The sequence below is a fragment of the Paroedura picta genome, chromosome 17 (genome assembly GCF_049243985.1).
Source record: "Paroedura picta isolate Pp20150507F chromosome 17, Ppicta_v3.0, whole genome shotgun sequence".
In the NCBI taxonomy this organism is placed as follows: domain Eukaryota; kingdom Metazoa; phylum Chordata; class Lepidosauria; order Squamata; family Gekkonidae; genus Paroedura; species Paroedura picta.
In genome coordinates this window covers 3,916,644-3,937,552 of record NC_135385.1, presented here as the reverse complement: position 1 = coordinate 3,937,552, position 20,909 = coordinate 3,916,644, and the positions used below count along the sequence as shown (strand labels likewise).

Here is a 20,909-nt window from a genome sequence, read left to right as displayed (position 1 = left end):
CTTTGGTAGGAAAGACCTGCATGAAAGGAGGTTTCACATGACAACGCTGAAAATTTCACCCTCCCTTCAAACCAGAAAAGCTGTTTTGAAAGAGAGGACAACACCCTTCCCAAACCCTGATCAGAAAGAATTTGATTGGAATAAAGCTTGGAAAGAAACAATTGAAAGAAATATTTTTAATAAAGATAAAAACAACAGTCTATTTAAAACAATGAACTCTGAACTGTTATTGACACTATTTTCAGACTCCGGTAAAAAAGCCGTGAAGAATTTCAGGCCCATTTCCCCCCTTCCATCAGAACATTTAAGTCACTCTCAAAATTCAGTCCAGACACCAAAGCAGCTCATTCCCAAAATGCAGCAGGACAAGAATTCACAAATCTGAGCTGCCTTAAAAGTGGAGCAAGCTCTCTGGAGGGAGATACGTCTTATCTGTCCATTCAAGAGTGGAGAGGTAGATATTTCAGTAATTTAGATATCCAGGCACGTTAGCCTGAAATCAGCTTAATTTTTTGTTACTCTCTTTACATATGCTAATCTTCGACCAACCCGCAAAAAAAACTGGACAACAATGGGATTCTCTGCGGGCGGCAACACAACTCCCGGCTTTGCCAGCCACCCTCTACTGGCGCACTCCCTGGGACGTCAGGTCCGTACCCATTTCCATCCCAGGAGGCGTGCCAAAAGATGTGTTTCCACATCAAGAAATCACTGCATATAAAACCCAATTCAGTTTCTTCTCTTACCCACCGTTCAGCCATCAAACTTTACAGATTTAGAGGCGTATTTATCTATGTGCCCCATTTTCTGAGGCGCTGGCTGGTACCCGAGGCCAGGGCCTCGCCGGTGCTTCCGATCCATTGCCTTCTCAAATTCGGCCTGCAGGGTCTGCTGCAGTTTCTCCTCTCCGTGCCTGGCCAAAGCCGGGTTATGTTTTGTCACCGTCGCCGGTGGTTCCTGGGCCAAAGCAGGACCTTGCTTAAAACCACCCATCAGTCTGAGAAACTTCCTTTTTCGCTCTGCGCTGTCGAAAGTCGCCGTGCTCCACTGGCCAAAATGGTGATTCTGAAGAAATAAGAGACAAGATGGGTGCTATTTAACCCTGTTAGGGTATGAGGGTTTCCTATTGATAGGCCCTTTGCATATAAGACCTCAACAGCGCGTCAGATACCAGCTGGCGAAAGGGTTGCCAGCATGACAGGTACGGTTTGCATCTAGTGGCGATGTTTGTATTCATCTGTATTTGTACACATTGCTTGCCCTGAGGGACCCATCATGGCTCCAGCCATGAGCCTGTACTGCCTTACATTTCATTATAAGAATGAACAGCAACTATATAAAACAACTATATAAAGCCTGGGGGTTGGGACCAATCTGGGGGTTGAACGACCCTTTCACAGGAGTCGCGGCAGGGCAAGCAGCTTGGCCGGGGGGGGGTGCCATCCACACAACAACCTTGCAGGGTAGATCGAGAGAGTGTTTATCTGTCTGGAGAAGCGGAAAAGAGTGAGATCAGCATGGTGGGACAAGAGGCAGAACTGAACTGAGAAACCCTGGAAAAAATCTAATTTATATACAATCCTGAACCATGGATCTTCAAGCCATTGGCCAGTTTGGGTTTAATTTCTGTGAAAGAACCCTTGCATAACTTTATGGTTGGGGGTCACCACAACATGAGGAACTGAATTAAAGGGTCGCGGCATTAGGAAGGTAGAGAACCACTGATATCAACAGTAGTGAAGGTTCATGGGGGAGTGGCAATCGCATTCCTACCACCTTCCTGACACTTCCATGTCCCAGCTCCTGCTTTTCTAACACCTCCTTTTGTTCTGCTTAGAAAATGCAACCCATTCCGCAGAGTCTATAAGACAGAGCTCTTTCACCAGGTTGAGGCTGGTGAAGAAGAACTTAAGTGCCCCTCTTCCTTCTCTATCAACCCTCTGGAGGCACTGGGTTGCAGGGGGCTAGTGTGGTTTAAGGCAGGGGTAGTCAACCTGTGGTCCTCCAGCTGTCCATGGACTACAATTCCCATGAGCCCCTGCCAGCATTAGCTGGCAGGGGCTCATGGGAATTGCAGTCCATGGACATCTGGAGGACCACAGGTTGACTACCCCTGGTTTAAGGGGTATTAGGCCATACTTACTGTTTTTACTGTCACTTTATTGTTGTACTCTGCCACGAGCCAGCTGGCCGGGAGTGTACGGTTAATAAATATAATAACAAATCACTGTTTTGTATGCAAACAAGGGACACCTGGCGCCAATTTAGGCTTGCCACCACTAATAAACATGGCCAAGGGGACAATGTCCCAATTCTGTCCAGCGCCTAGTGGGGGCAGATGCTCGGGAATAACAGCAGCCGCACGAACCTGGGATCCAAGTTGGAAATTGGCCATGCGGACGGCAGCCCTCAGAGACCGACAGCTGAGCCCATGTCTTCTTGCAGAAATGAATGGATGCTTTAGGATGCTTAGGGCTGATCCTGCGTTGAGCAGGGGGTTGGACTAGATGGCCTGTGTGGCCCCTTCCAACTCTATGCTTCTATGAATGGCCTGGCAGGCAATTTAAGACTCATCTCCCCAATCTCTGCCAAGACCACGATCGCCCCATTATTCCTTCTGCCAGGGCTACCTTCCTTCAGGATGCAAGGGCTCTCCCCTTGTGTTAGTTAGTGGCAATCAAATATGCAGCCTGCTAAATCCAGGGAGGGAACTGGAAACATCCCTCCTTTCCTTCCTCTCTATTTCCTTGGCCACATAGTGTGTGTTGGAGGGGGGGAGGAGGAGGGTCATGCTAATCAGAGTCCTGGTGACAGCAATGGCCGAGGGCTATTGTTATTTATATCCGACAGTAAATGGAAGACATTTTCTGCAACAAACCCATCACAGCTTATTCTCTGCCGGAATCCAAAGGGGGTAGGGGGTGGGGGGAATGCTACTTTTCAGGATTAATGATGAGAATTACAGTTCACTGGCTCTGCAGTTCACCAGGCTGCTGGCAGCCTCTCCGGGGACTGGACTAATTCGCTCTGTAGAACGACCTCCAATTTCCAATCAGAGGGGAGACAGGCTTGCCGGGCTGCAGACATGACCAGCATAGCAAATGCGGGACAGGAGCGGGCCACGAGCAGATCGGGCTACGGCAGGAATGGAGCTCACCGGTTCTTCCTCTTCCTTCGGGGCCTTTGTTTTGCCAGACTCCCGGTCAATCTCTTCTTGGAGAGCCTGCCGTCTCAGCTAGGGCAGAGAAAGAAAAACCTTATTTCCCCCTCCCGTTGAAATTGTGGGCAACAGGTTAAGAGAGTCAATAAAATCAGAGCCCAGTAGCTCCTTTAAGACCAACAAAGATTTATTTAGGGCATGCAGGCACTCTTCGACAGTTGACGTTGATGTACATGTTGTCAGTACAGACCGGTATCCCCATACCTATGTGAGCCTGTGGCCAGTATTATATTATTATTATATATATAAGGTTTAAATTCTCAATACTTATAAAATTGATAAATATACTGAAGACTCAGAGGACACTGATGAAAGAATCTCATTGAAAGCGGATATTACCTGGATTCCGTTTTGACAGAAGTCCTACAGAATAAAGAAATAAGGAAAACTACAAAAAAGGACACTTTTCTTTCTTTTATGAATATATTTATTGTATTGCCATTGGATAGGTCTGTTTCTCTCTGTTTGGTTTAATTATTAGACCGTCCTTCTTATACTCTTGTATGTATTTGGTTATGACACTGTCTACGGATGTAACAGAATTGATTTTTGCTATATATTCCCTGTCATGTAAGAAGATCATAGTATGACAAAGGGTTCTTGCACTCAAAAGCTCACGCCTTGAATAAATCTTTGTTGGTCTTAAAGGTGCGACTGGACTCTGATTTTATTGTGCTACTTCAGACCAACACAGCTACTCATTTGAATCTATCCTTAGGTTAAGAGAGAGGCAGTTAGCGACTTGGTTCATTAAAATACCGACATGGCACCTTGTAGCAGCAGGCTCCCAAGGCTTTGTTGTTAATTCAAAGAACCACAATAGAACTACGGCATGAAAACATAAAGAGCAGCATGAAAACAGCACACAGACCACAAAGCAGCAGAGCTAATGAAAACACGAATGGCATTAGAGCAGGGGTAGTCAAACTGCGGCCCTCCAGATGTCCATGGACTACAATTCCCAGGAGCCCCCTGCCAGCGAATGCTGGCAGGGGGCTCCTGGGAATAGTAGTCCATGGACATCTGGAGGGCCGCAGTTTGACTACCCCTGCATTAGGGCATTATATTAAGCATATTAAAAGAATTCTGGGTGTACCTTTGAAAACTTGCCACCTGGACCCCTCACCCTTCCAAACTTCCGACTGGAAGAATCTGGTTAGACATTTTGGGGAGTGCTGTGGCCTGGCCCACAATCTGCTTTGCATTCTGACGTTTCCTGGTTCAGTCCCCCAACAGCTCCAGTTCAGGAATTTGGGGTCAAGAGACCTTGGGGCTGCGGCCAATCACAACCGACTATACTGGGCTGAGACCAATGGCAGCAGCCTCATAATAATAGGAGAGCATATAACAAACGCGCAATCGAGGCAAAAGATTCCAGGTTCTTTTGAAACTCTCGCTTAAAGGGTCACAGCTGGAAAACGCTGGGAATTCCTGGAAAGCAAAAGCCTGCCAAAATAGATGGGATCTGACTCACTACAGGGCAGCTTTATGTGCTCACATGCCTGAAATAATGTGGGCACAGCCCTTTACACAGAAGCACAGTTTCCATGGATGAGAAGCATTAAGTTGTCACAAAGAAAATACGCTCAATTTGGAAAGTTTCATTTTTCTTAGCTTTAGGGAGCGCTGCAGGTAGCAGATGCTCTAAAACTGCTTATGTGAGGGAAGAGGAATTTTGCTTACATGGTGGTAATTTTGCTTACGTGATGAACCAGCACGGTAGTGTGGTTAAGAGAAACGGCCTCTAATCTGGAGAACCCCGTTTGCTTCCCCCACTTCTCCACCTGCAGCCAGCTGGGTGACCTTGGGCCAGTCACAGTTCTCTCAGAGCTCTCTCAGCCTCACCCACCTCACTAGGTGTCTGTTGTGGGGAGAGGAAGGGCAGGCAGATTGCAAGCTGCTTTGAGATGCCTTTGGGTTGTGAAAAGCAGAGTATAAAAAACGATTCTTCTTCTTCTACACTTTTAGGACAGACAGCAGATTTATTTGACACCACTTTTAGCATTCGCTTGAGATCACAATCCTTCCCTCAACCTGCAAACTTGGGTTACAAGACTCCTTCCCTTTTGACATGGGTGACTTTCCCAGTTGGCTCCTACATGCAAGTTCAGAATGCTTATATCAGGGGTGGTCAAACTGCGGCCCTCCAGATGTCCATGGACTACAGCGAATGCTGGCAGGGGCTCCTGGGAATTGTAGTCCATGGACATCTGGAGGGCCGCAGTTTGACTACCCCTGGCTTATATCATGACTTTGGGTTTTGTTGTTGTTGTTGTTGTTTTCAACAGTTAACTGACAAAATGAGAGCCGCCTATCAGCCGGGCTCAGAACCTGGACGACAAAACGTGAACACTGGAAGTTCTGAACCTGCTTCTAGGATGCTCCCATAACGATATTCCCACAGCACAAAAGAAAAGAGAGATTGTACCTTGTCTATCTTGACTTCATCACAATTTCCTTTCTTAACGGCTATCACTTGGATTTCATCGTCCCTTTCCTGTATAAAAAAGACAGAAGATTTGAGCATCGCTGTGAGAATCTTCACGTGCTCAAGCAAAGATAATCTCCCACGCTATGTAAATACAAAGGGGTATTATGAATACAGAATTACAGGAAGCTGAACGGAACTTGGTTTTCTCCAAGAGGTTCCGGTGAATCTTCTGGATTATTCATAGTTTAGAAGTGAAGGAGCAGCTGGGTGTGCACAAACGGAGGGGGTGGGGATGGGACTCAAAACCAAACTCTGAGGAATAAAATGAACCCCAACTCTAAAGGCATAAACAAAATGTGTGTTAATTGTTGACGAAGCTCTACACAAGACTGAGAAACTTCCATGTGATTCCCTGTTATGCTAAACCACTGGGAGGAGAGAAGGAGTAACTAACACACAACAAGAACAATGGGGGAAGGCAAGGGACACTCTTTGAGTTATGGAAGCTGTTGGCAAGTAATCGGGCTTGAACGAAACAGAGTGAAGGAAGGTGCCAGAAAAAAAGACATACAGAGGAAGCTCGAAGAGCCAACTCATGCGTGAAATAACCCAAGAAGGCAGAGAAGGGAGTGATTTGCAGCACATGGGGGCAGGCAAAGAGCAATGGCTCGGCTTCATTTGTTCCTTGTCGCACGTGTGACATTTCGAGGCAGTTCGGGCCAACTCCTAAAAAACTCTCTCCGACCACCGCTGCTGGTGGGAGTTTCTTTCAGGAGTAACAAAACAGCAACGACAAAAATGCACACACAACACCAAAGTGATGAAGACAGCCTGCCAAGGGCCACGAATGGAGCCACGATTTATTCTGTGCGGGGAAGCAGCCGAGGACGTGAGACAAGCGTGGGAAAGAATCTTCCGGTGGGAGCGGATCTGAAGGACCATCTTCGCGGACCAACTGGACCCAGTCAGATTTATGGGGCTGTTTAGAGATCAGCGTCCAAACGTGCTGTTCTGGGTGTCTCCAGCAAGTCTGGTTTCTCCACACCCTGCCTAACTTTATAAGCATCTACTCCAGGGCAGAGTCTGCACTTACTTTGTTTATTCCATTGTCAATCCTGTTGAATTCAGATTGCTTTGAACTCAGGTCTTCCTCTCCCCCCTCCTCCCCATTGAAACGGGTAAGTCTTCTGCACGTGGTTAGGGAGGCTCAGAAGGTGGGGGGGGGGCTCTTTCTTTCTTTTCTTGAAGCCTCTTTCTTTCTTTTCTTGAAGGGGGGGGGGGAGAAGCCAAGCAGGGAGCCTCTTTCTTTTCTTGGAGGGGTGGGGGAGAAGATCGAAAAAGGCAGAGGAGGGAGGAAAAATCCAGGACCGACAGAAGTTGAGAGAAGTTAGGGGCTTCTCCTTTAAGGCAAGCGTGTCACATGACCAGGTGTAGCCTATCAGAGATTCTCTACCACAGAGCTTTCTTTATTCAGGATTTTCAGCACTCCAAGATATCGCACAATAAAGTTAGGGTCACTCCGGATCAATCCTTCTTGCTGCAGAAGGAAAATTTAAATCGCCCCAAATCCAAACAGGAATCGCATTCTGTGTAGAGGGCAGGGACTGAATCGATCTGGGGTTGGAATAAAAGCTCCATGCAGTTTACACCCAGGATTCCCCACTACAGTGCTTGCCACTGCTTCTCCTGGTGCCCATCAAGCTTTTCAGAAAGTGGGTGAGGTCACTGTCAGGAAGGGCTTGTTCTTGGGCGGCTGCATCCTGACGTTTTCCTGCCTGCGACAGGATCGTGAGGACGGGGAGCACCTGGCTTCCCTTAGTCTGTGTTCTCATTGCACGCCAGTCTTATTCCCCTCCTGCTTTCTCCTTCTCCTTGGGAAGGGGTAGTCAACCTGTGGTCCTCCAGAGGTCCATGGACTGCAATTCCCATGAGCCCCTGCCCTAGGGTATTTGGGTTGACTACCCCTGCCCTAGGGTATTTCCTTCATCGTTTTAAATTTTCTCTGTCTCCCTTGGGCTAGTCTTGGTTTGTTTTTATTCCCCGTTGCTTCCCCCCCCCCCCTGTCGTTCGGCCTCCGCTTTGTCTCTTCTTATTCCCCTTTCCATTCTTTTGCAGAGTGAAGAGAGGGGTATTGTGCTTGGCTCTGCCTCTCACAGCAACAGCTGCTTTGGTGTGGGGCTCGCCATCCCCCCATAAAATTCCATAGATGCTTGTGGGCTCAAAAAGATTGGGAGACATCCCCCCCCCTCCTGTATTTCTAGTCTAATTCACAGGTTGAGACAGAACTTGATACATGATCCAGCCTATCTCGGGGCACAGCTGTTCCTTGTGATGTCTCCTCGCTTCTTCCATTCATAAGCACAAGACCAAACCGGAAATTGGAAGGAATCCACTTTCTGAAAGGGATTACGGGGTTCAACTTGGCCTTCTCTTCAGGCTCATTAATAAGGGAACTGGAAGTCCCTGCGGAAGTCGGGATTTCTTACAAAGGCTGACAAGACCTTGCCTTGCCGTTTTCTGTGGCTTCCTTAAAGCCCCTGCTCTTGAAGCTGCAATGATAGCCAGCTTTGGAAGTTTCCAGAGTGGGAAGCGAAACAGGGCTCCAAAACAAAACAAAAAAATGGATATTTTTTTTTTAGAAACTCACGACTGGACCTTCAAGGACTGGATGCCAGCAGTCCCAGGACTTCTCTTTTCACAGGTGCCAAAAAAAGCAGGCCCCTTATGCAATGTGGGGATGCTGCGGCACAAAGAATAGACAAAGAAGGTGCTCTAGATGAGGGTAGACTGAGCACTTATCTGTCCTGAAGGAATGAATATCCAGGTGTGGACCAACCTGAAGAGACAGCAAATAGCAGACTGCCAGAGATGAGAAAATCCCAATGACCGCCCCCCTGCCAAATATGTGCAGGAGCATCCTTGATGGACAAATCCTCTACCTCAGGGGTAGTCAACCTGTGGTCCTCCAGATGTCCATGGACTACAATTCCCATGAGCCCCTGCTGGCAGGGGCTCATGGGAATTGTAGTCCATGGACATCTGGAGGGCCACAGGTTGACTACCCCTGCTCTACCTCATGGCTTTCTGCTATGTACTATTTCCTACCGAGAGCACAAGGGAACAAGATGAACACACAGATGCACACAAAGAAGAAGGACCTTTAAATTGGCAAGGTGGGGGGTGCAAAGTGTGCCTTTGGCCAGGGGGCTGGGCCCTGTCCCACTGCGCTCTTCCAAGAGTTTTCCCGTGAGGTATTACTGACTACAAACGGCCTTGGGAGCAGGATGTTGAAGGCTAAACTAAATATGCTAAGCTGAAAATTAGCTGGGAAATGTTACCAAGGGGAGGCCGGGTTTCCCTCCAGCACCTCCGCATCTCAGCAGGAGCCCCGGCCCCCTCCCTTGTGTTTGTTTGCCTCTTCAAATGCACAAGATGACTGACGGCTGCTTAACTCGCCTCTGCGTGTGGGAGCAGCTGCCATGATTCGAAAGGCGGCCAGCGGACGGTGCCGATTTAATTAGAAAAGGTATCCCTGCAATAAAGCCATCCTCGGTTTAAAAAGGTCAAAAGGAAAAAACGTCTTGTAATAAAAAAAACCCCAACCCCCCTACGACAACCCCACGGGCCTGGGGGGAGAAATCCCATCATGAACAATGGAGGCCTGGAGATTCTTTTGCAAGGGGAGTGCACTGTGATTCCCTGCGGCAGAGTCCGTGAGGGAGACCCCGGCTCGGGGCCCTTGTTGTGTTCCAGAATCGGCTGAAGGGGTCTGGTTTTTCCAGCAACGGATCAAAGCGGCGGGGCTGGCGATGGGCCTGAGGCTGTGACATGCCCTGTCTGTGGCATGTTGGTATTTTTACCCCAGGGTAACTTGAAATGCACCTGCACCCAGTGCACGTTAGTAGTTCTCCTGGAGAAGGGGGTACTGAAGCGAGAAGAATGCCTGTCCACACTTTATCCTGAAAAGGAGAATGAAGAGGTCATGGGGGACTTTTTGGACGGCAGCTGGGAGAGGTGGGAAAGGTCTCTCACCAATTAGAGGAGAACCCAGTACAAGAGGACAGGGGATGGAAGAGTGTTACCCAGAGGTGTCGAAAGATAAGGAGATATTCTGCCCTTCTGATACTCAGAAATCGTTTCCAGGATCTGCCCATTGATAGTGACTCTAGACCAGGGGCAGTCAAACTGCAGTCCTCCAGATGTCCACGAACTACAATTCCCAGGAGCCCCTGCCAGCATTCGCTGGCAGGGGCTTCTGGGAATTGTAGTCCATGGACATCTGGAGGGCCGCAGTTTGACTACCCCTGCTCTAGACCACAGGAACAAGGGCTACCCAGCCAGCTCCCCCAATAGCTCAGAAGACGCTTCACAGGCTCTTCTGTTACCCAACGTATTAGGACTAGGAGATGCGTAATGGTGATTGGCCAAAGTGTGTCAAGAGGCATGCCGTCCATCGGGCACAGAATCAAGGGTGTCACAGAAAGGCTGGAAAGACCTGTAAAGCCCAAGGACAGAGATCCCTTCCTGATCATTCACGGGGGAACAAATGATGCTGCCCATATGAAACGAGATTACATGGCCTTGGGGGGAAAGGAGAACGACTTGGGAGGTTTAGGAAGGGAAAGAAAAATAATGCCGATAGATGACTGGCTACGTCAATGGTGTCATCGGGAAAGGTTTGCATTTTTGGACCATGATCACACTTTATTGGGAGATTTGCAAAGAGCCTGGCTGACCTGGCGAGGAGGTCTTTAAACTAAGCCCAATGGGGGAGCAAAGCCTAGTTCGATGATGATAACTGTAGAGGGCAACACTGCAGATTTAAAGGGAACTATTAGCTCATAAAAGTAAAGGTCAAGGTATCCCCTGTGCAAGCACCGGGTCATGTCTGACCCTTGGGGTGACGCCCTCCAGCGTTTTCATGGCAGACTCAATACGGGGTGGTTTGCCAGTGCCTTCCCCAGTCATTACCGTTTACCCCCCAGCAAGCTGGGTACTCATTTGACCCACCTCGGAAGGATGGAAGGCTGAGTCAACCTTGAGCCGGCTGCTGGGATCGAACTCCCCGCTTCATGGTAATCGCTTCAGACAGCATTTCTGCTGCTTACCACTCTGCGCCACAAGAGGCTCATAGGAACGTTCAAAAACTAAAATCCTGGGGTACTTGTATGACAGATTAGAATATTTCTACACTAATGCGCAAAGTATGGGAAACAAGCAGGAGAAACTAGAAGTCCTAATAAAGAAAGGGGACTATGATCTAATAGGCATTACAGAAACCTGGTGGGATGACACTCACAACTGGAATAATAGGATTGAGGGTTACAACATTTAAAAGGGACAGACAAGGAAGGGGGAGGAGTAGCAATATATGTTGAGAATATATATACTTGTGAGGAAGTACATAGAATCACAAAGTTGGCAGGGACCTCTAGGGTCATCTAGTCCAACCCCCTGCACTATGCAGGAACTTACAACTTCCTGCCATCCCACAGTGACCCTGGGTATGCAAGGAAGGGCCACAAGGGACAAACACTGGCATATCCCTTCCTGCCCACCCCCTCACAATCTGCCTAAATTCATAGAATCAGCATTTCTGTCAGATGACTATCTAGCCTCTGCTTAAAAACTTCTAAAGGAGGAGAACCCACCACCTCCCGAGGAAACCTGTTTCTCTGAAGAACTGCTCTGTCAGGAACTTCTTCTGGATGTTTAGGGGTTAATTTCAACCCACTGGTTCTGGTCTAACCCTCTGGGGCAACAGAAAACCACTCTGCTCCATCTTCTCTGTGACAGCCCTCCAAGTATTTGAAGATGGTTATCATATCACCTCTTAGTCGTCTTCTCTCCAGGCTAAACAGACCAAGCTCCCTCAACCTTTCCTCATATGACTTGGCCTCCAGACCCCTCACCATCTTCATAGCCCACCTCTGGACATGCTCCAGTTTGTCTACATCTTTCTTCAGTTGTGGTGCCAAAAACTGAACACAGGACTCCAAGTGAGGTCTTACCAGAATGGAGTGAAACGGTAACATCACCTTGCATGATCTGAAAACTATACTCCTTTTGATACAGCCCAAAATCCCGTTTGCAGTTTTAGCCACCAAGTCACACTATTGACTCATGTTCAGTGTACTATTGCCAAGATAAGTTTCATAGTGATGCATATGCTTATTTCTACCCAAATGAATAATTTTATATTTATCACTATTGAAATTCATTTTATTAATTTTAGTCCAGTTTTCTAGCCTGTCAAGGTCATCTTATATTCGGATTCTGTCTTCTGGTGTGTTTGCTACCCTCCCAGTTCAGTGTCATTTGCAAATTTAATAAGGAGCCCTCTATTCATTCATCCAAATCATTTATAAATACGTTGAACAACACAAGGCCCAGGACAGATCCCTGAGGCACTCCACTCATCACTCCTCCAGATTTTGAACCATTTACAAGCAACCTTTGGGTGCGATCTGTCGACTACTTCTCAATCAACCTAACATTTTACCAACTTGTCAATAAGAAATATCCTTTGGAACCTTATCAAAAGCCTTATTTATATCAAGATAAATTATGTCCACAGCATTCCCCTGATCTAGCAAGTGTAACTTTCTCGAAAAAAGAGATAAGGTTAGTCTGACGAGACTTATTGAGGTAGCCATCCTGACTCTTAGTAATTACAGCCATCTGCTCTAGCTGCTCAAAGATTGACTGTTTGATGATTTACATGTTCCATGTAAGTTATATAATGTTCAATGTAAACCGCCCAGAGCTGCAAAGAAATGGGTGGTATAAAAATCTAAATAAATAAAATAAATAAATTTGTTCTAAAATGTTGCCAGCTATAAATGTCAAGCTGATGGGTCTTCCTTATTCCCATTCTTGAAGAGAAATTTGTCTGCCTCCAATTTTTGACACGTCACGTGTTCTCCAAGAATTGTAAAAAATAATGGACAGAGACAGAGAGTTCTTTTAGTACCCTTGGATGCAGTTCATGTGGCCCAGAGGATTTGGTTTCACTTAAAGAAATTAGGTGTTTTTGGACTACCCCCAGTGATCCTAGGCTACAACTCCCATCCCTCATCACGTGAAATGATTCTGCCACACTGAGCAAAATTCTCCTTGCAAAAGAAGACTGAGAAGTAGGAATTGAGCAGTTCAGCCCTCTCTTCATCTGTCCCCACAATGGTCCTACCATGTCCTTCTTTTTTATTAAACTTTCATGCTAGCCTGAGCTCATACGAGAAGACAGAATCAAAATACAGAAAGATCTTGACAGGCTAGAAAACTGGGCCAAAATGAATTTAAATAGTGACAAATGTAAAGTTCTTCATTTAGGTTGGGAAAGTCATATGCATCACTATAGGATGGGCAAGTCTTGGCAGTAGTATATGTGAAAAGGATCTGAGGGTCAGGAATTTGCTGATTGCCACTGTGGGATGGTAGGTGAATTTCCTCCAGGAGATTTTTGGTGGGGGGGATCACTTGAGCATGAAATTGGGGTCACTTTGGGTCGGCAAGTACTTGTGAGTTCCTGCATTATGCAGGGGATTGGACTAGATGGCCCTGGAGGTCCTTTCCAACTCTATGATTGGGGATCAGCAGAATTTACAGCATGGGGCTATAAGCACCAGGCATGACCTGTTTCATAGAACAACATGGTCATTTCCATGCCTTGCCTCGTAGCTCCTGCCAATGTGGGAGCTTACCACACTTGACAGACACACCTCCTATTACGGTGGTGCTAAAACAGCACATACACTGGACCTGCTTATCCACCTGGCCTGAAACCACATCTGTGAACTGGGACCACGCCACTGTAGCATAAATGCATAAATAACCGCCAGCATGCATGGCTAATTAGCATCCAATTCTAATAGCTATTCCAATGTTATGACGGTCAAAAAGACTTGTAATCAGTTATCCTAATTCAGTTACTCCAGGCTATTCTGCCAGAACAGTTCCTCTGTAAAACATACCTTTACTTTTTTCTTGCGCTTTACGTGCTTGGAACTAGGCTCTTCCTCGGCTCCTTCGGCTCTTTTCCTTTTCTTTGCCTTCCTCTTTGTGGCATCGCACTGCTTGCTGCTGTCCTCTAACCTCGCTGCTGGGCCTCGCTCCTTCTTGGATTTTTTGGCTTTCTTTTTAGCTCTTTTTATTGCTGCTGCTGTTCCCTCCCAGCCAAAAGCATCTTTATTGTCCTCCAGAACATCTGTGTGACTGTCAGCAACTTTGGCACAGATTTTTTTCTTCTTGTGGACTTTGCTGTCACCTTTAGGATTCTGGGACATTTTTTCTTCAGATTTAGTCTTCTGAAGAGTTTCAGTCGAGACAGCAGAATGGCTTTGCTGGTTATCGGCTGATGTCAAAAGGCCACCAACTTCTTCCTCCTCCTTCAGTTTATTTTTCTTCTTCCACTTTTTCTTCCCTTCCTGCTCTGTTACTTGCCTTCTCTTTTTGGATATGCGGGGCACGCCCTTGTGATCTTCCTTGCAGTCATTTTCTCCTTGCAGCTTATGTGTGGGGTCTGCAGTGCCTTTCTCCAAAAGCTCATTTCTGGTTTCTCGACTGTCCGTAGATGTTAAATAGCCAAAATGCTTGCTTTCCCCCTTGCTTACACCATCCTGGGTAACAGCTGGTTTTCTGTCTGACAGCATCAATTCGTGAGAAATCGTTTTCATTGTGGGGAGCAGGTCTTTTTTGGAATAATCACCTTCAGCATGTGATGGCACCAAGGAGGAAGCAAACTTGTGTTTCTTCTTCTTTCTCTTGGTGCAGCATCCGTCGCTGCCTCCACAGGTATTTTTGCATTTCTGACAAATAAGGAAATCGGCTACCAGACATTCTTGGCTTGGAATTTCTGGACTGCTCTTTTGCTTGCAGGAAAGCCCTTGTTTTCTCTTTTTCTTTAACATCTTTGTTGGATTCTCTGTTTCTTTTACTGATTCCAAATCCAAACTGCTTTGTATAGTAATAGGGAGGCTTACAAGTGCTTTATTCTTTAATTTAGAGTCCTTCTTCTTCTTCTTCTTCTTCTTTGGACTTGAACCGTTCCCTTCTACTGGATGTTTCTTCTTCCCCTCCTGGGCCTTTGTGGACAGACCAAACTGAGCATCATCATCCTCTATTATAACAATAAGTGGATTCCCGATTGCCTTTTTCGTTTTGTTCTTTTTCTGCACAGTGTCCTCAGAATTGTACTTCTTGCCATCTTTTACGACCATTCTGGAAAGCAGCGTATAAAACAACACTTCTTTTACTGTTTTTATATCAACTGATATGATATTGATTGCATCGCATTGTAATGGCCTATGGCTGGAAATGGCCGTGCATAATAGGCCAAAGTGGCTTACATTCACCTTCCCTTTCCTCTCCCCACAACAGAAATCCTGTGAGGTGGGTGAGGCTGAGAGAGCCCTGATATTCCTGCTCGGTCAGAACAGCTTCATCAGTGCCATGGCGAGCCGAAGGTCACCCAGCTGGCTGCATGTGGGGGAGCGCAGATTCAAACCCGGCTCGCCAGATTAGAAGTCTGTACTCCTAACCACTACACTAAACCAAAACAAATCAATGCCAATTTTTTGTTGTTGCCCTAAGCCAAATCACACATCTCTTTATGATTGCAGTACTCGACTCACTGAAACCTGAATCTGTTTGGGTTTCCCAAATTGATTTGGCTCCATTATACCTTACGAAGCCATTAAATCAATGGGAAATCTAGCCTACATCTATTCAGTGGTCTGATGGGAGAAGGTTTTGAGGTAAGGTAAAGGTAAAGGTATCCCCTGTGCAAGCACCGAGTCATGTCTGACTCTTGGGGTGACGCCCTCTAGCGTTCTCATGGCAGACTCAATACGGGGTGGTTTGCCAGTGCCTTCCCCAGTCATTACCGTCTACCCCCCAGCAAGCAAGCTGGGGACTCATTTTAGCAACCTCGGAAGGATGGAAGGCTGAGTCAACCTTGAGCCGGCTGCTGGGATTGAACTCCCAGCCTCATGGGCAAAGCTTTCAGACGGCTGCCTTATCACTCTGCGCCACAAGAAGCTCGTTTTGAGGAAGAGGCAATAAATTTGCAGCATAGCTACTACAGCCTCTCTCTCAAAAGAACTGCTAAGTTTCAAAGCGATCGGGCCAGGGGGTACAATTCTATGGGACCTATTTTATTGTGGGGGAAAATAGCCAAGTGATCCAAGCCCAGCAGAATGTCATCCCAAGCTTTTTTTTTGGGGGGGGGGGGTCTTTAGAGAAGCTCCAAGAGTTATGCTGTAAATTTGGTGCCTCTTCCTTAGCCCCACCCTCACCCTGCCACTGAACAGACTGGCTACATTTCCCATAGACTTTCATGACTCCATAGGTTATAATAGAGCTGAACTGATTTTGCTAAACCCAAATCACTATACTGAGCCAGTGATCCAGGTGTTTTGGGTTCACCCCAATTGATTTGGATTTAATCAACCCAATTTTTTAAAAAAATATGTTTTGCAGTGCACATTCTTGATGGACACAGAAGAGACCTTGGCAGTATTAAGAATAAGAATGGATCGGAGACACAAACGGTTCTCTCACCAATTCTATTTAACATCTTCATCCACCTTCTTACCCAACTGATACAGAAGTTCGGGCTGGGCTGTGACCAAGATGCTGATGACACCCAGCTCTTCCTCCTGATGGATGGCCGCCCTGACTCTCCCCCACAAGCATTAGCCAGCTGCCTGGAAGCAGCTACCAAGTGGCTCAAGTAGAGTAGTCTGAAGCTTAACCCTTCAAAGACGGAGGCCCTGTGGCTGGGCAGGAAAGGTCCAAGCAAGCAAATGCACCTGCCCAACATGGACAGTGTGCAGCTACCAGTTGCTCATTCTGCTAGGAACCTGGGCATGATCCTAGATGCTTCCCTCTGAGAGCAACCGAAAATAAACAGCATTTACTGGCCCCCCAAACCTCCCTCCCATGAGCCCATATGACGGATCAGACAAACCATGGATGGACACTTGCAGGGCCCAACCAGGAGCTGCTTTGATTGGGCCCTGTGAGTTTTTATCCTGGACAGGGCCCGCCCTAACTCCTCCCCAACAGCCCTTACCCTTTTATTTAATACCATGGAGCGGTTTAAAGATTAAAGATAATCACTGAGTCTGATGCATTGTTCTGTTTACATTCTGTTTACAATCTCCCTGAGCCTTAGGGGAGGGCGATATATAAATGTAATAAATAAATAAAATATTTAAGGTTTGTTGTTTAAAATATCTCCCACCCCAAGCCTAAGAAACGGTAATGTTGGGGGCAGATGTTTGAAGGAGGAGAAATTGCTTCTCTCGAACAACTGCCTGAGACAATGCAACATCTGCCCGCTTTTGTCACCTATAATTTTAACTGCCTCATTATTTAGAGATGCTGTGCCGTTCACAGCAGTAATTGCACCTTTGCAAAACAGCAGAACTAACGTGCTTGGTTCTCTCACGACTGGGTAGTGTGCTGACACTTCTGAGCAGAGCCTTCTTTCTTGTTGATGGCATAAAGCCACAGCCAACATAGTAAGCCCCGTAGGATTTGCAAGACAGGAGGTATTAAGAGATGTTTTGTCTGCTGTCGGCCTCTGCACAACAACCCTGGACCTCTTTGGTTTGTCTCCCATACAAACACAGGCTAAGACCAACCCTGCTTAGTTTTTGAGGTCTTACAAAATCAGGCTAGCCTATCCAGGTCCAACTGAGCCTTAAAAGGTAAAGATATCCCCTGGGCAAGCACTGGACGATGTCTGACCCTTCGGGTGACGCCTTCTAGCGTTTTCATGGCAGACTCAATACGGGGTGGTTTGCCAGTGCCTTCCCCAGTCATTACCGTTTACCCCGCAGCAAGCTGGGTCCTCATTTTACCAACCTCGGAAGGATGGAAGGCTGAGTCAACCTTGAGCCGGCTGCTGGGACTGAACTCCCAGCCTCATGGGCAGAGCTTTCAGACTGCATGTCTGCTGCCTTACCACCCTGCTCCACAAGAGACTCTAAGTGAGCCTTAGTGCAAAGTAAATAGAAGAAAACAAAATCACGCCAACTTACTACATCACCAGTGCCACCTCCTTATGAGGCAGAACAAGATGGGTAGCCATATTTGCCTGTAGCGGTAGAAAGCAGCAAGAGTTCAGTAGCCCCTTAAAGGCTACAAATGTTGTGGTACATGGCGCTGAGTCTCTGCTCACTTCTTCAGATAACAGCATCCTCCCTTTGTGAACAGGGCACATGTATGTATGTATGTATGTACGTACGTATGTACGTATGTATGTATGTACCCATATCTGTACATATTATTTATTTATATTGTATTTAATAAATAATAATAATAATAAATAAACATATTTGTACATGTAAATGCATTATCAAAACATTGTATAAATTTACATTAACATATATTTACATACACATAGGTTGGCACATACATACATACATATGCACATTTGAATGTTGTTTCTATATACACATATACACCATATATACACTACCTATGAACACAGCTGTATTTATTATTTGTACACACTGGCCATAATTACACAAAGGCTAATGTGGATAGGTTGTTGAGGGGGACAACCCCTCTCCTCCTCCTCCTCCTCTTATTATTATTATTATTATTATTATTATTATTATTATTATTATTATTGCCCACCCTTCCTGGTTGCTTTAACGTTATGGTCTCACCTTACAGGTGTGCCCTTCACACGTCCCCCTCCTGCATTTTCAGTGTTCAGTTCTGGGAGTCATTAAGTAATTATCAAAGCTGATAGTGGGCGAATAAGAGTTTTTTATACGCCGCTTTTCCCTGACCCAAGGAGTCTCAAAGCGGCTCCCAATCGCCCTCCCTTCCTCTCCCCACCACAGACACCCTATGAGGCAGGTGAGGCTGAGAGAGCTCCGCGAGAACGGCTCTAACATGCCTGTGACCAGCCCACGGTCCCCCAGTCGGCTGCAGGCGGAAGAGCTCTCCGGATTACAGGCCGGTGCCCTTCCGGCCTACACCACGCGGGTCCCCTGAGCGCATGCAGAGCGCCCTTGCGCGGTTGCCAACCTCCAGGCGCGGCCTGGAGCTCTCCTCATGGGACTCCTGCGCTCCAGAGACCCGTCCCTCCGGAGTCCCTGGCTGCTTCGCCAGGCGGACTCTGCGGCCTTAGGCCCCGCTCCTCTCCGGGAAGCTCCTCTCCGGCCAGGGCTGGCGAGCGCCCCCAAGCAGGGCCCTCGCCACGTGCTGAAGTGAAGGGAGGCTTCCCCGGCAAGGAGCTCCACTTCATCCCCGCACTCACCCGGCTGCCTTCCCGGCGTGGCGCTCCCAGAAAGCGCGGGGCTCCCTTCTCGCCCGACCCGGAAAGGCAAGGCCGAGCGCCGCGGCCTACCCGAGCCTCGCCCGCCTGCGCTTGGCGTTGCCTAGCAACTGCCTCCACAGCCCGCCATGGCCGCCGCCGCCGCCGAGGATGCCCGGCCGCCGCTCAGCCTCTGGGAGCAGATCTGCGCAGGTGAGCAGCGGAGCCCTCGTCTCGCGCGCGCCTTTCCTCGCGCGATGCTCGCGAGGGGCTGAGGCGCCGTTCCTCTGGGCCAACTGCGGCCCGCCAGATGTCCGTGGACTGCAATTCCCAGGAGCCCCTGCCAGCGTTCGCCACAGCGAACGCTGGCTGGGGCTCCTGGGAATTGCAGTCCACGGCCATCTGGAGGGCTGCCGTTTGACTAACCCTGGGGGGCAAAGTGACCCCTTCCCCCCTCCCCTTAAACTGTCGTCCTCCCCCATTTCACTCCTTCTCAGGACCTTCTTGCTGCTTACTTGTTTACTTATTTTTTCCCCCTCACTCCCTAAAGCAAAATGTCGCCATAGTTGGCGCTGACAAAAGTGTGGGGTTTCTCCCCCCCCTCCCTAATTTTGAAAGGTATTTATAAATGTATGCACGCTGAAGAGAAAGAGGTGAAGGCCTAGAACAAAAACTGGGGATTTTGGGGGAGGAAATCCCCAGTTTTTCCCCCCTAAAAAAATATATCTGACAAGAAATGGCAGGAGCACTGGGGGAAAAAAACCCCACAAAATTATCTCATGGCTTTTAAAGACAAGGTTTCACTCATTCAAAATATGTAGTGTGGGGATTTTTTACTTAAGCAAATTTTCAGTATTGGGTAATGATCATTGATTCCTGTTATACAACGCGAGCAGAAATATATGCCCTTGGGAATGCTGTCTGAAGGAGACTAATTTGATCTGTAGTTAATAGTTTATAATGTGTTGGATAATACTGAGAGGCTGTACTTGAGAAAAGCTAGCCTTGTAGGAATTGCGGGATTATTTCCTACGACGACAGGGGTAGTCAACCTGTGGTCCTCCAGATGTTCATGGACTACAATTCCCATGAGCCCCTGCCAGCAAACGCTGGCAGGGGCTCATGGGAATTGTAGTCCATGAACATCTGGAGGACCACAGGTTGACTACCCCTGTCCTACGAGATCCATGATGATGATGATAATGTTAGCCATTCAGTCGAGTCCGACTCTTGGCGAGATCCCATCATACAGCTGCTGCCACGATTTCAGATCTCTTTTAGTTGTGAAATGGTCTGCCAGTATTCATTCTGATTGTATCTAACCACCATGTTCTTTGTCGGCCTGGTTTCCTTTCTCCACTGACCAATCCCAGCATAATTGCTTTCTCCACTGAGTAAGTGAGCCGGAGTTTCGTGATTTTGCCTACCAGTGATAGATCAGGCTTTATGCGCTGTAGTATTTCCTTGTTTGTGACTTTTGTCATCCATGAAACCCGCAGAAGCCTTCTCCAACACCAGAGTTCAAATGAATCGATTCTTCTCTTGTCCGATTTTTTCATCCAATTTTCACAACCATAAGTGGCTATTGGAAATATGGTAGATCTAACTAATCTACTAATTTACAAACCACCCAGCCCCTAAGGCTCAGGGTGGTTTACATAAAACTTAGCAGAACGGTACAGTACAGATAACTCAGTAGTTATAAACGGTAATTCAAACTACAGCATGGGTTGGATGAATTATCTGTGATTTTCATGGCAGGGAGGCTCAAGGTGCCACTGGAAGGTCATTGTTTCTAGTCAACCTCAACCAAATGCCCGGTGGCTCCCTTTTGCAGGTCCTGCAAAATTGTTCAAGTTCCACTAGGGCTCTGATCTCTGAGAGCTCATTTTGCACGGTGAGGCCAGAATGGAGAAAGCTCTGGCCCTGGTTGAGGTCAAGCGAGCTTCCTTGGGTCCAGGGATCACCAGACAGTTGGAGGT

The 20,909-nt window shown here is 47.4% G+C and overlaps 2 protein-coding genes across 5 annotated transcripts in view; one reads left to right on the top strand and one right to left on the bottom strand.

Annotated features, from left to right (window-relative positions):
- Positions 1-161: 161 nt before the first annotated feature.
- On the bottom strand, positions 162-19,146 carry KNOP1 (lysine rich nucleolar protein 1). 3 transcript variants are annotated; one of them, XM_077317157.1, is made up of 5 exons: positions 19,021-19,146; positions 13,625-14,870; positions 5,649-5,717; positions 3,158-3,235; positions 162-1,065 (listed from the first exon to the last, which is right to left on the bottom strand). In XM_077317157.1, the coding sequence occupies exons 2-5, from the start codon at positions 14,867-14,869 to the stop codon at positions 754-756; spliced, it is 1,704 nt and encodes a 567-aa protein (XP_077173272.1). In that variant the 5' UTR covers position 14,870; positions 19,021-19,146; the 3' UTR covers positions 162-753. The 3 variants fall into 3 exon arrangements, with proteins under 3 accessions (XP_077173272.1, XP_077173271.1, XP_077173273.1); XM_077317156.1 differs by having other exon boundaries at positions 18,931-19,118; XM_077317158.1 differs by lacking the exon at positions 19,021-19,146 and adding an exon at positions 18,332-18,521.
- The window catches only part of IQCK (IQ motif containing K), a 77,121-nt gene continuing 75,201 nt past the window's right edge, over positions 18,990-20,909 (top strand). For both annotated transcript variants that reach the window (XM_077317161.1, XM_077317162.1), the window contains exon 1: positions 18,990-19,140. In XM_077317161.1, coding sequence (XP_077173276.1) covers positions 19,077-19,140 — 64 coding nt within the window. In that variant the 5' untranslated portion in view covers positions 18,990-19,076. The remainder of the gene's footprint in view (positions 19,141-20,909) is intronic.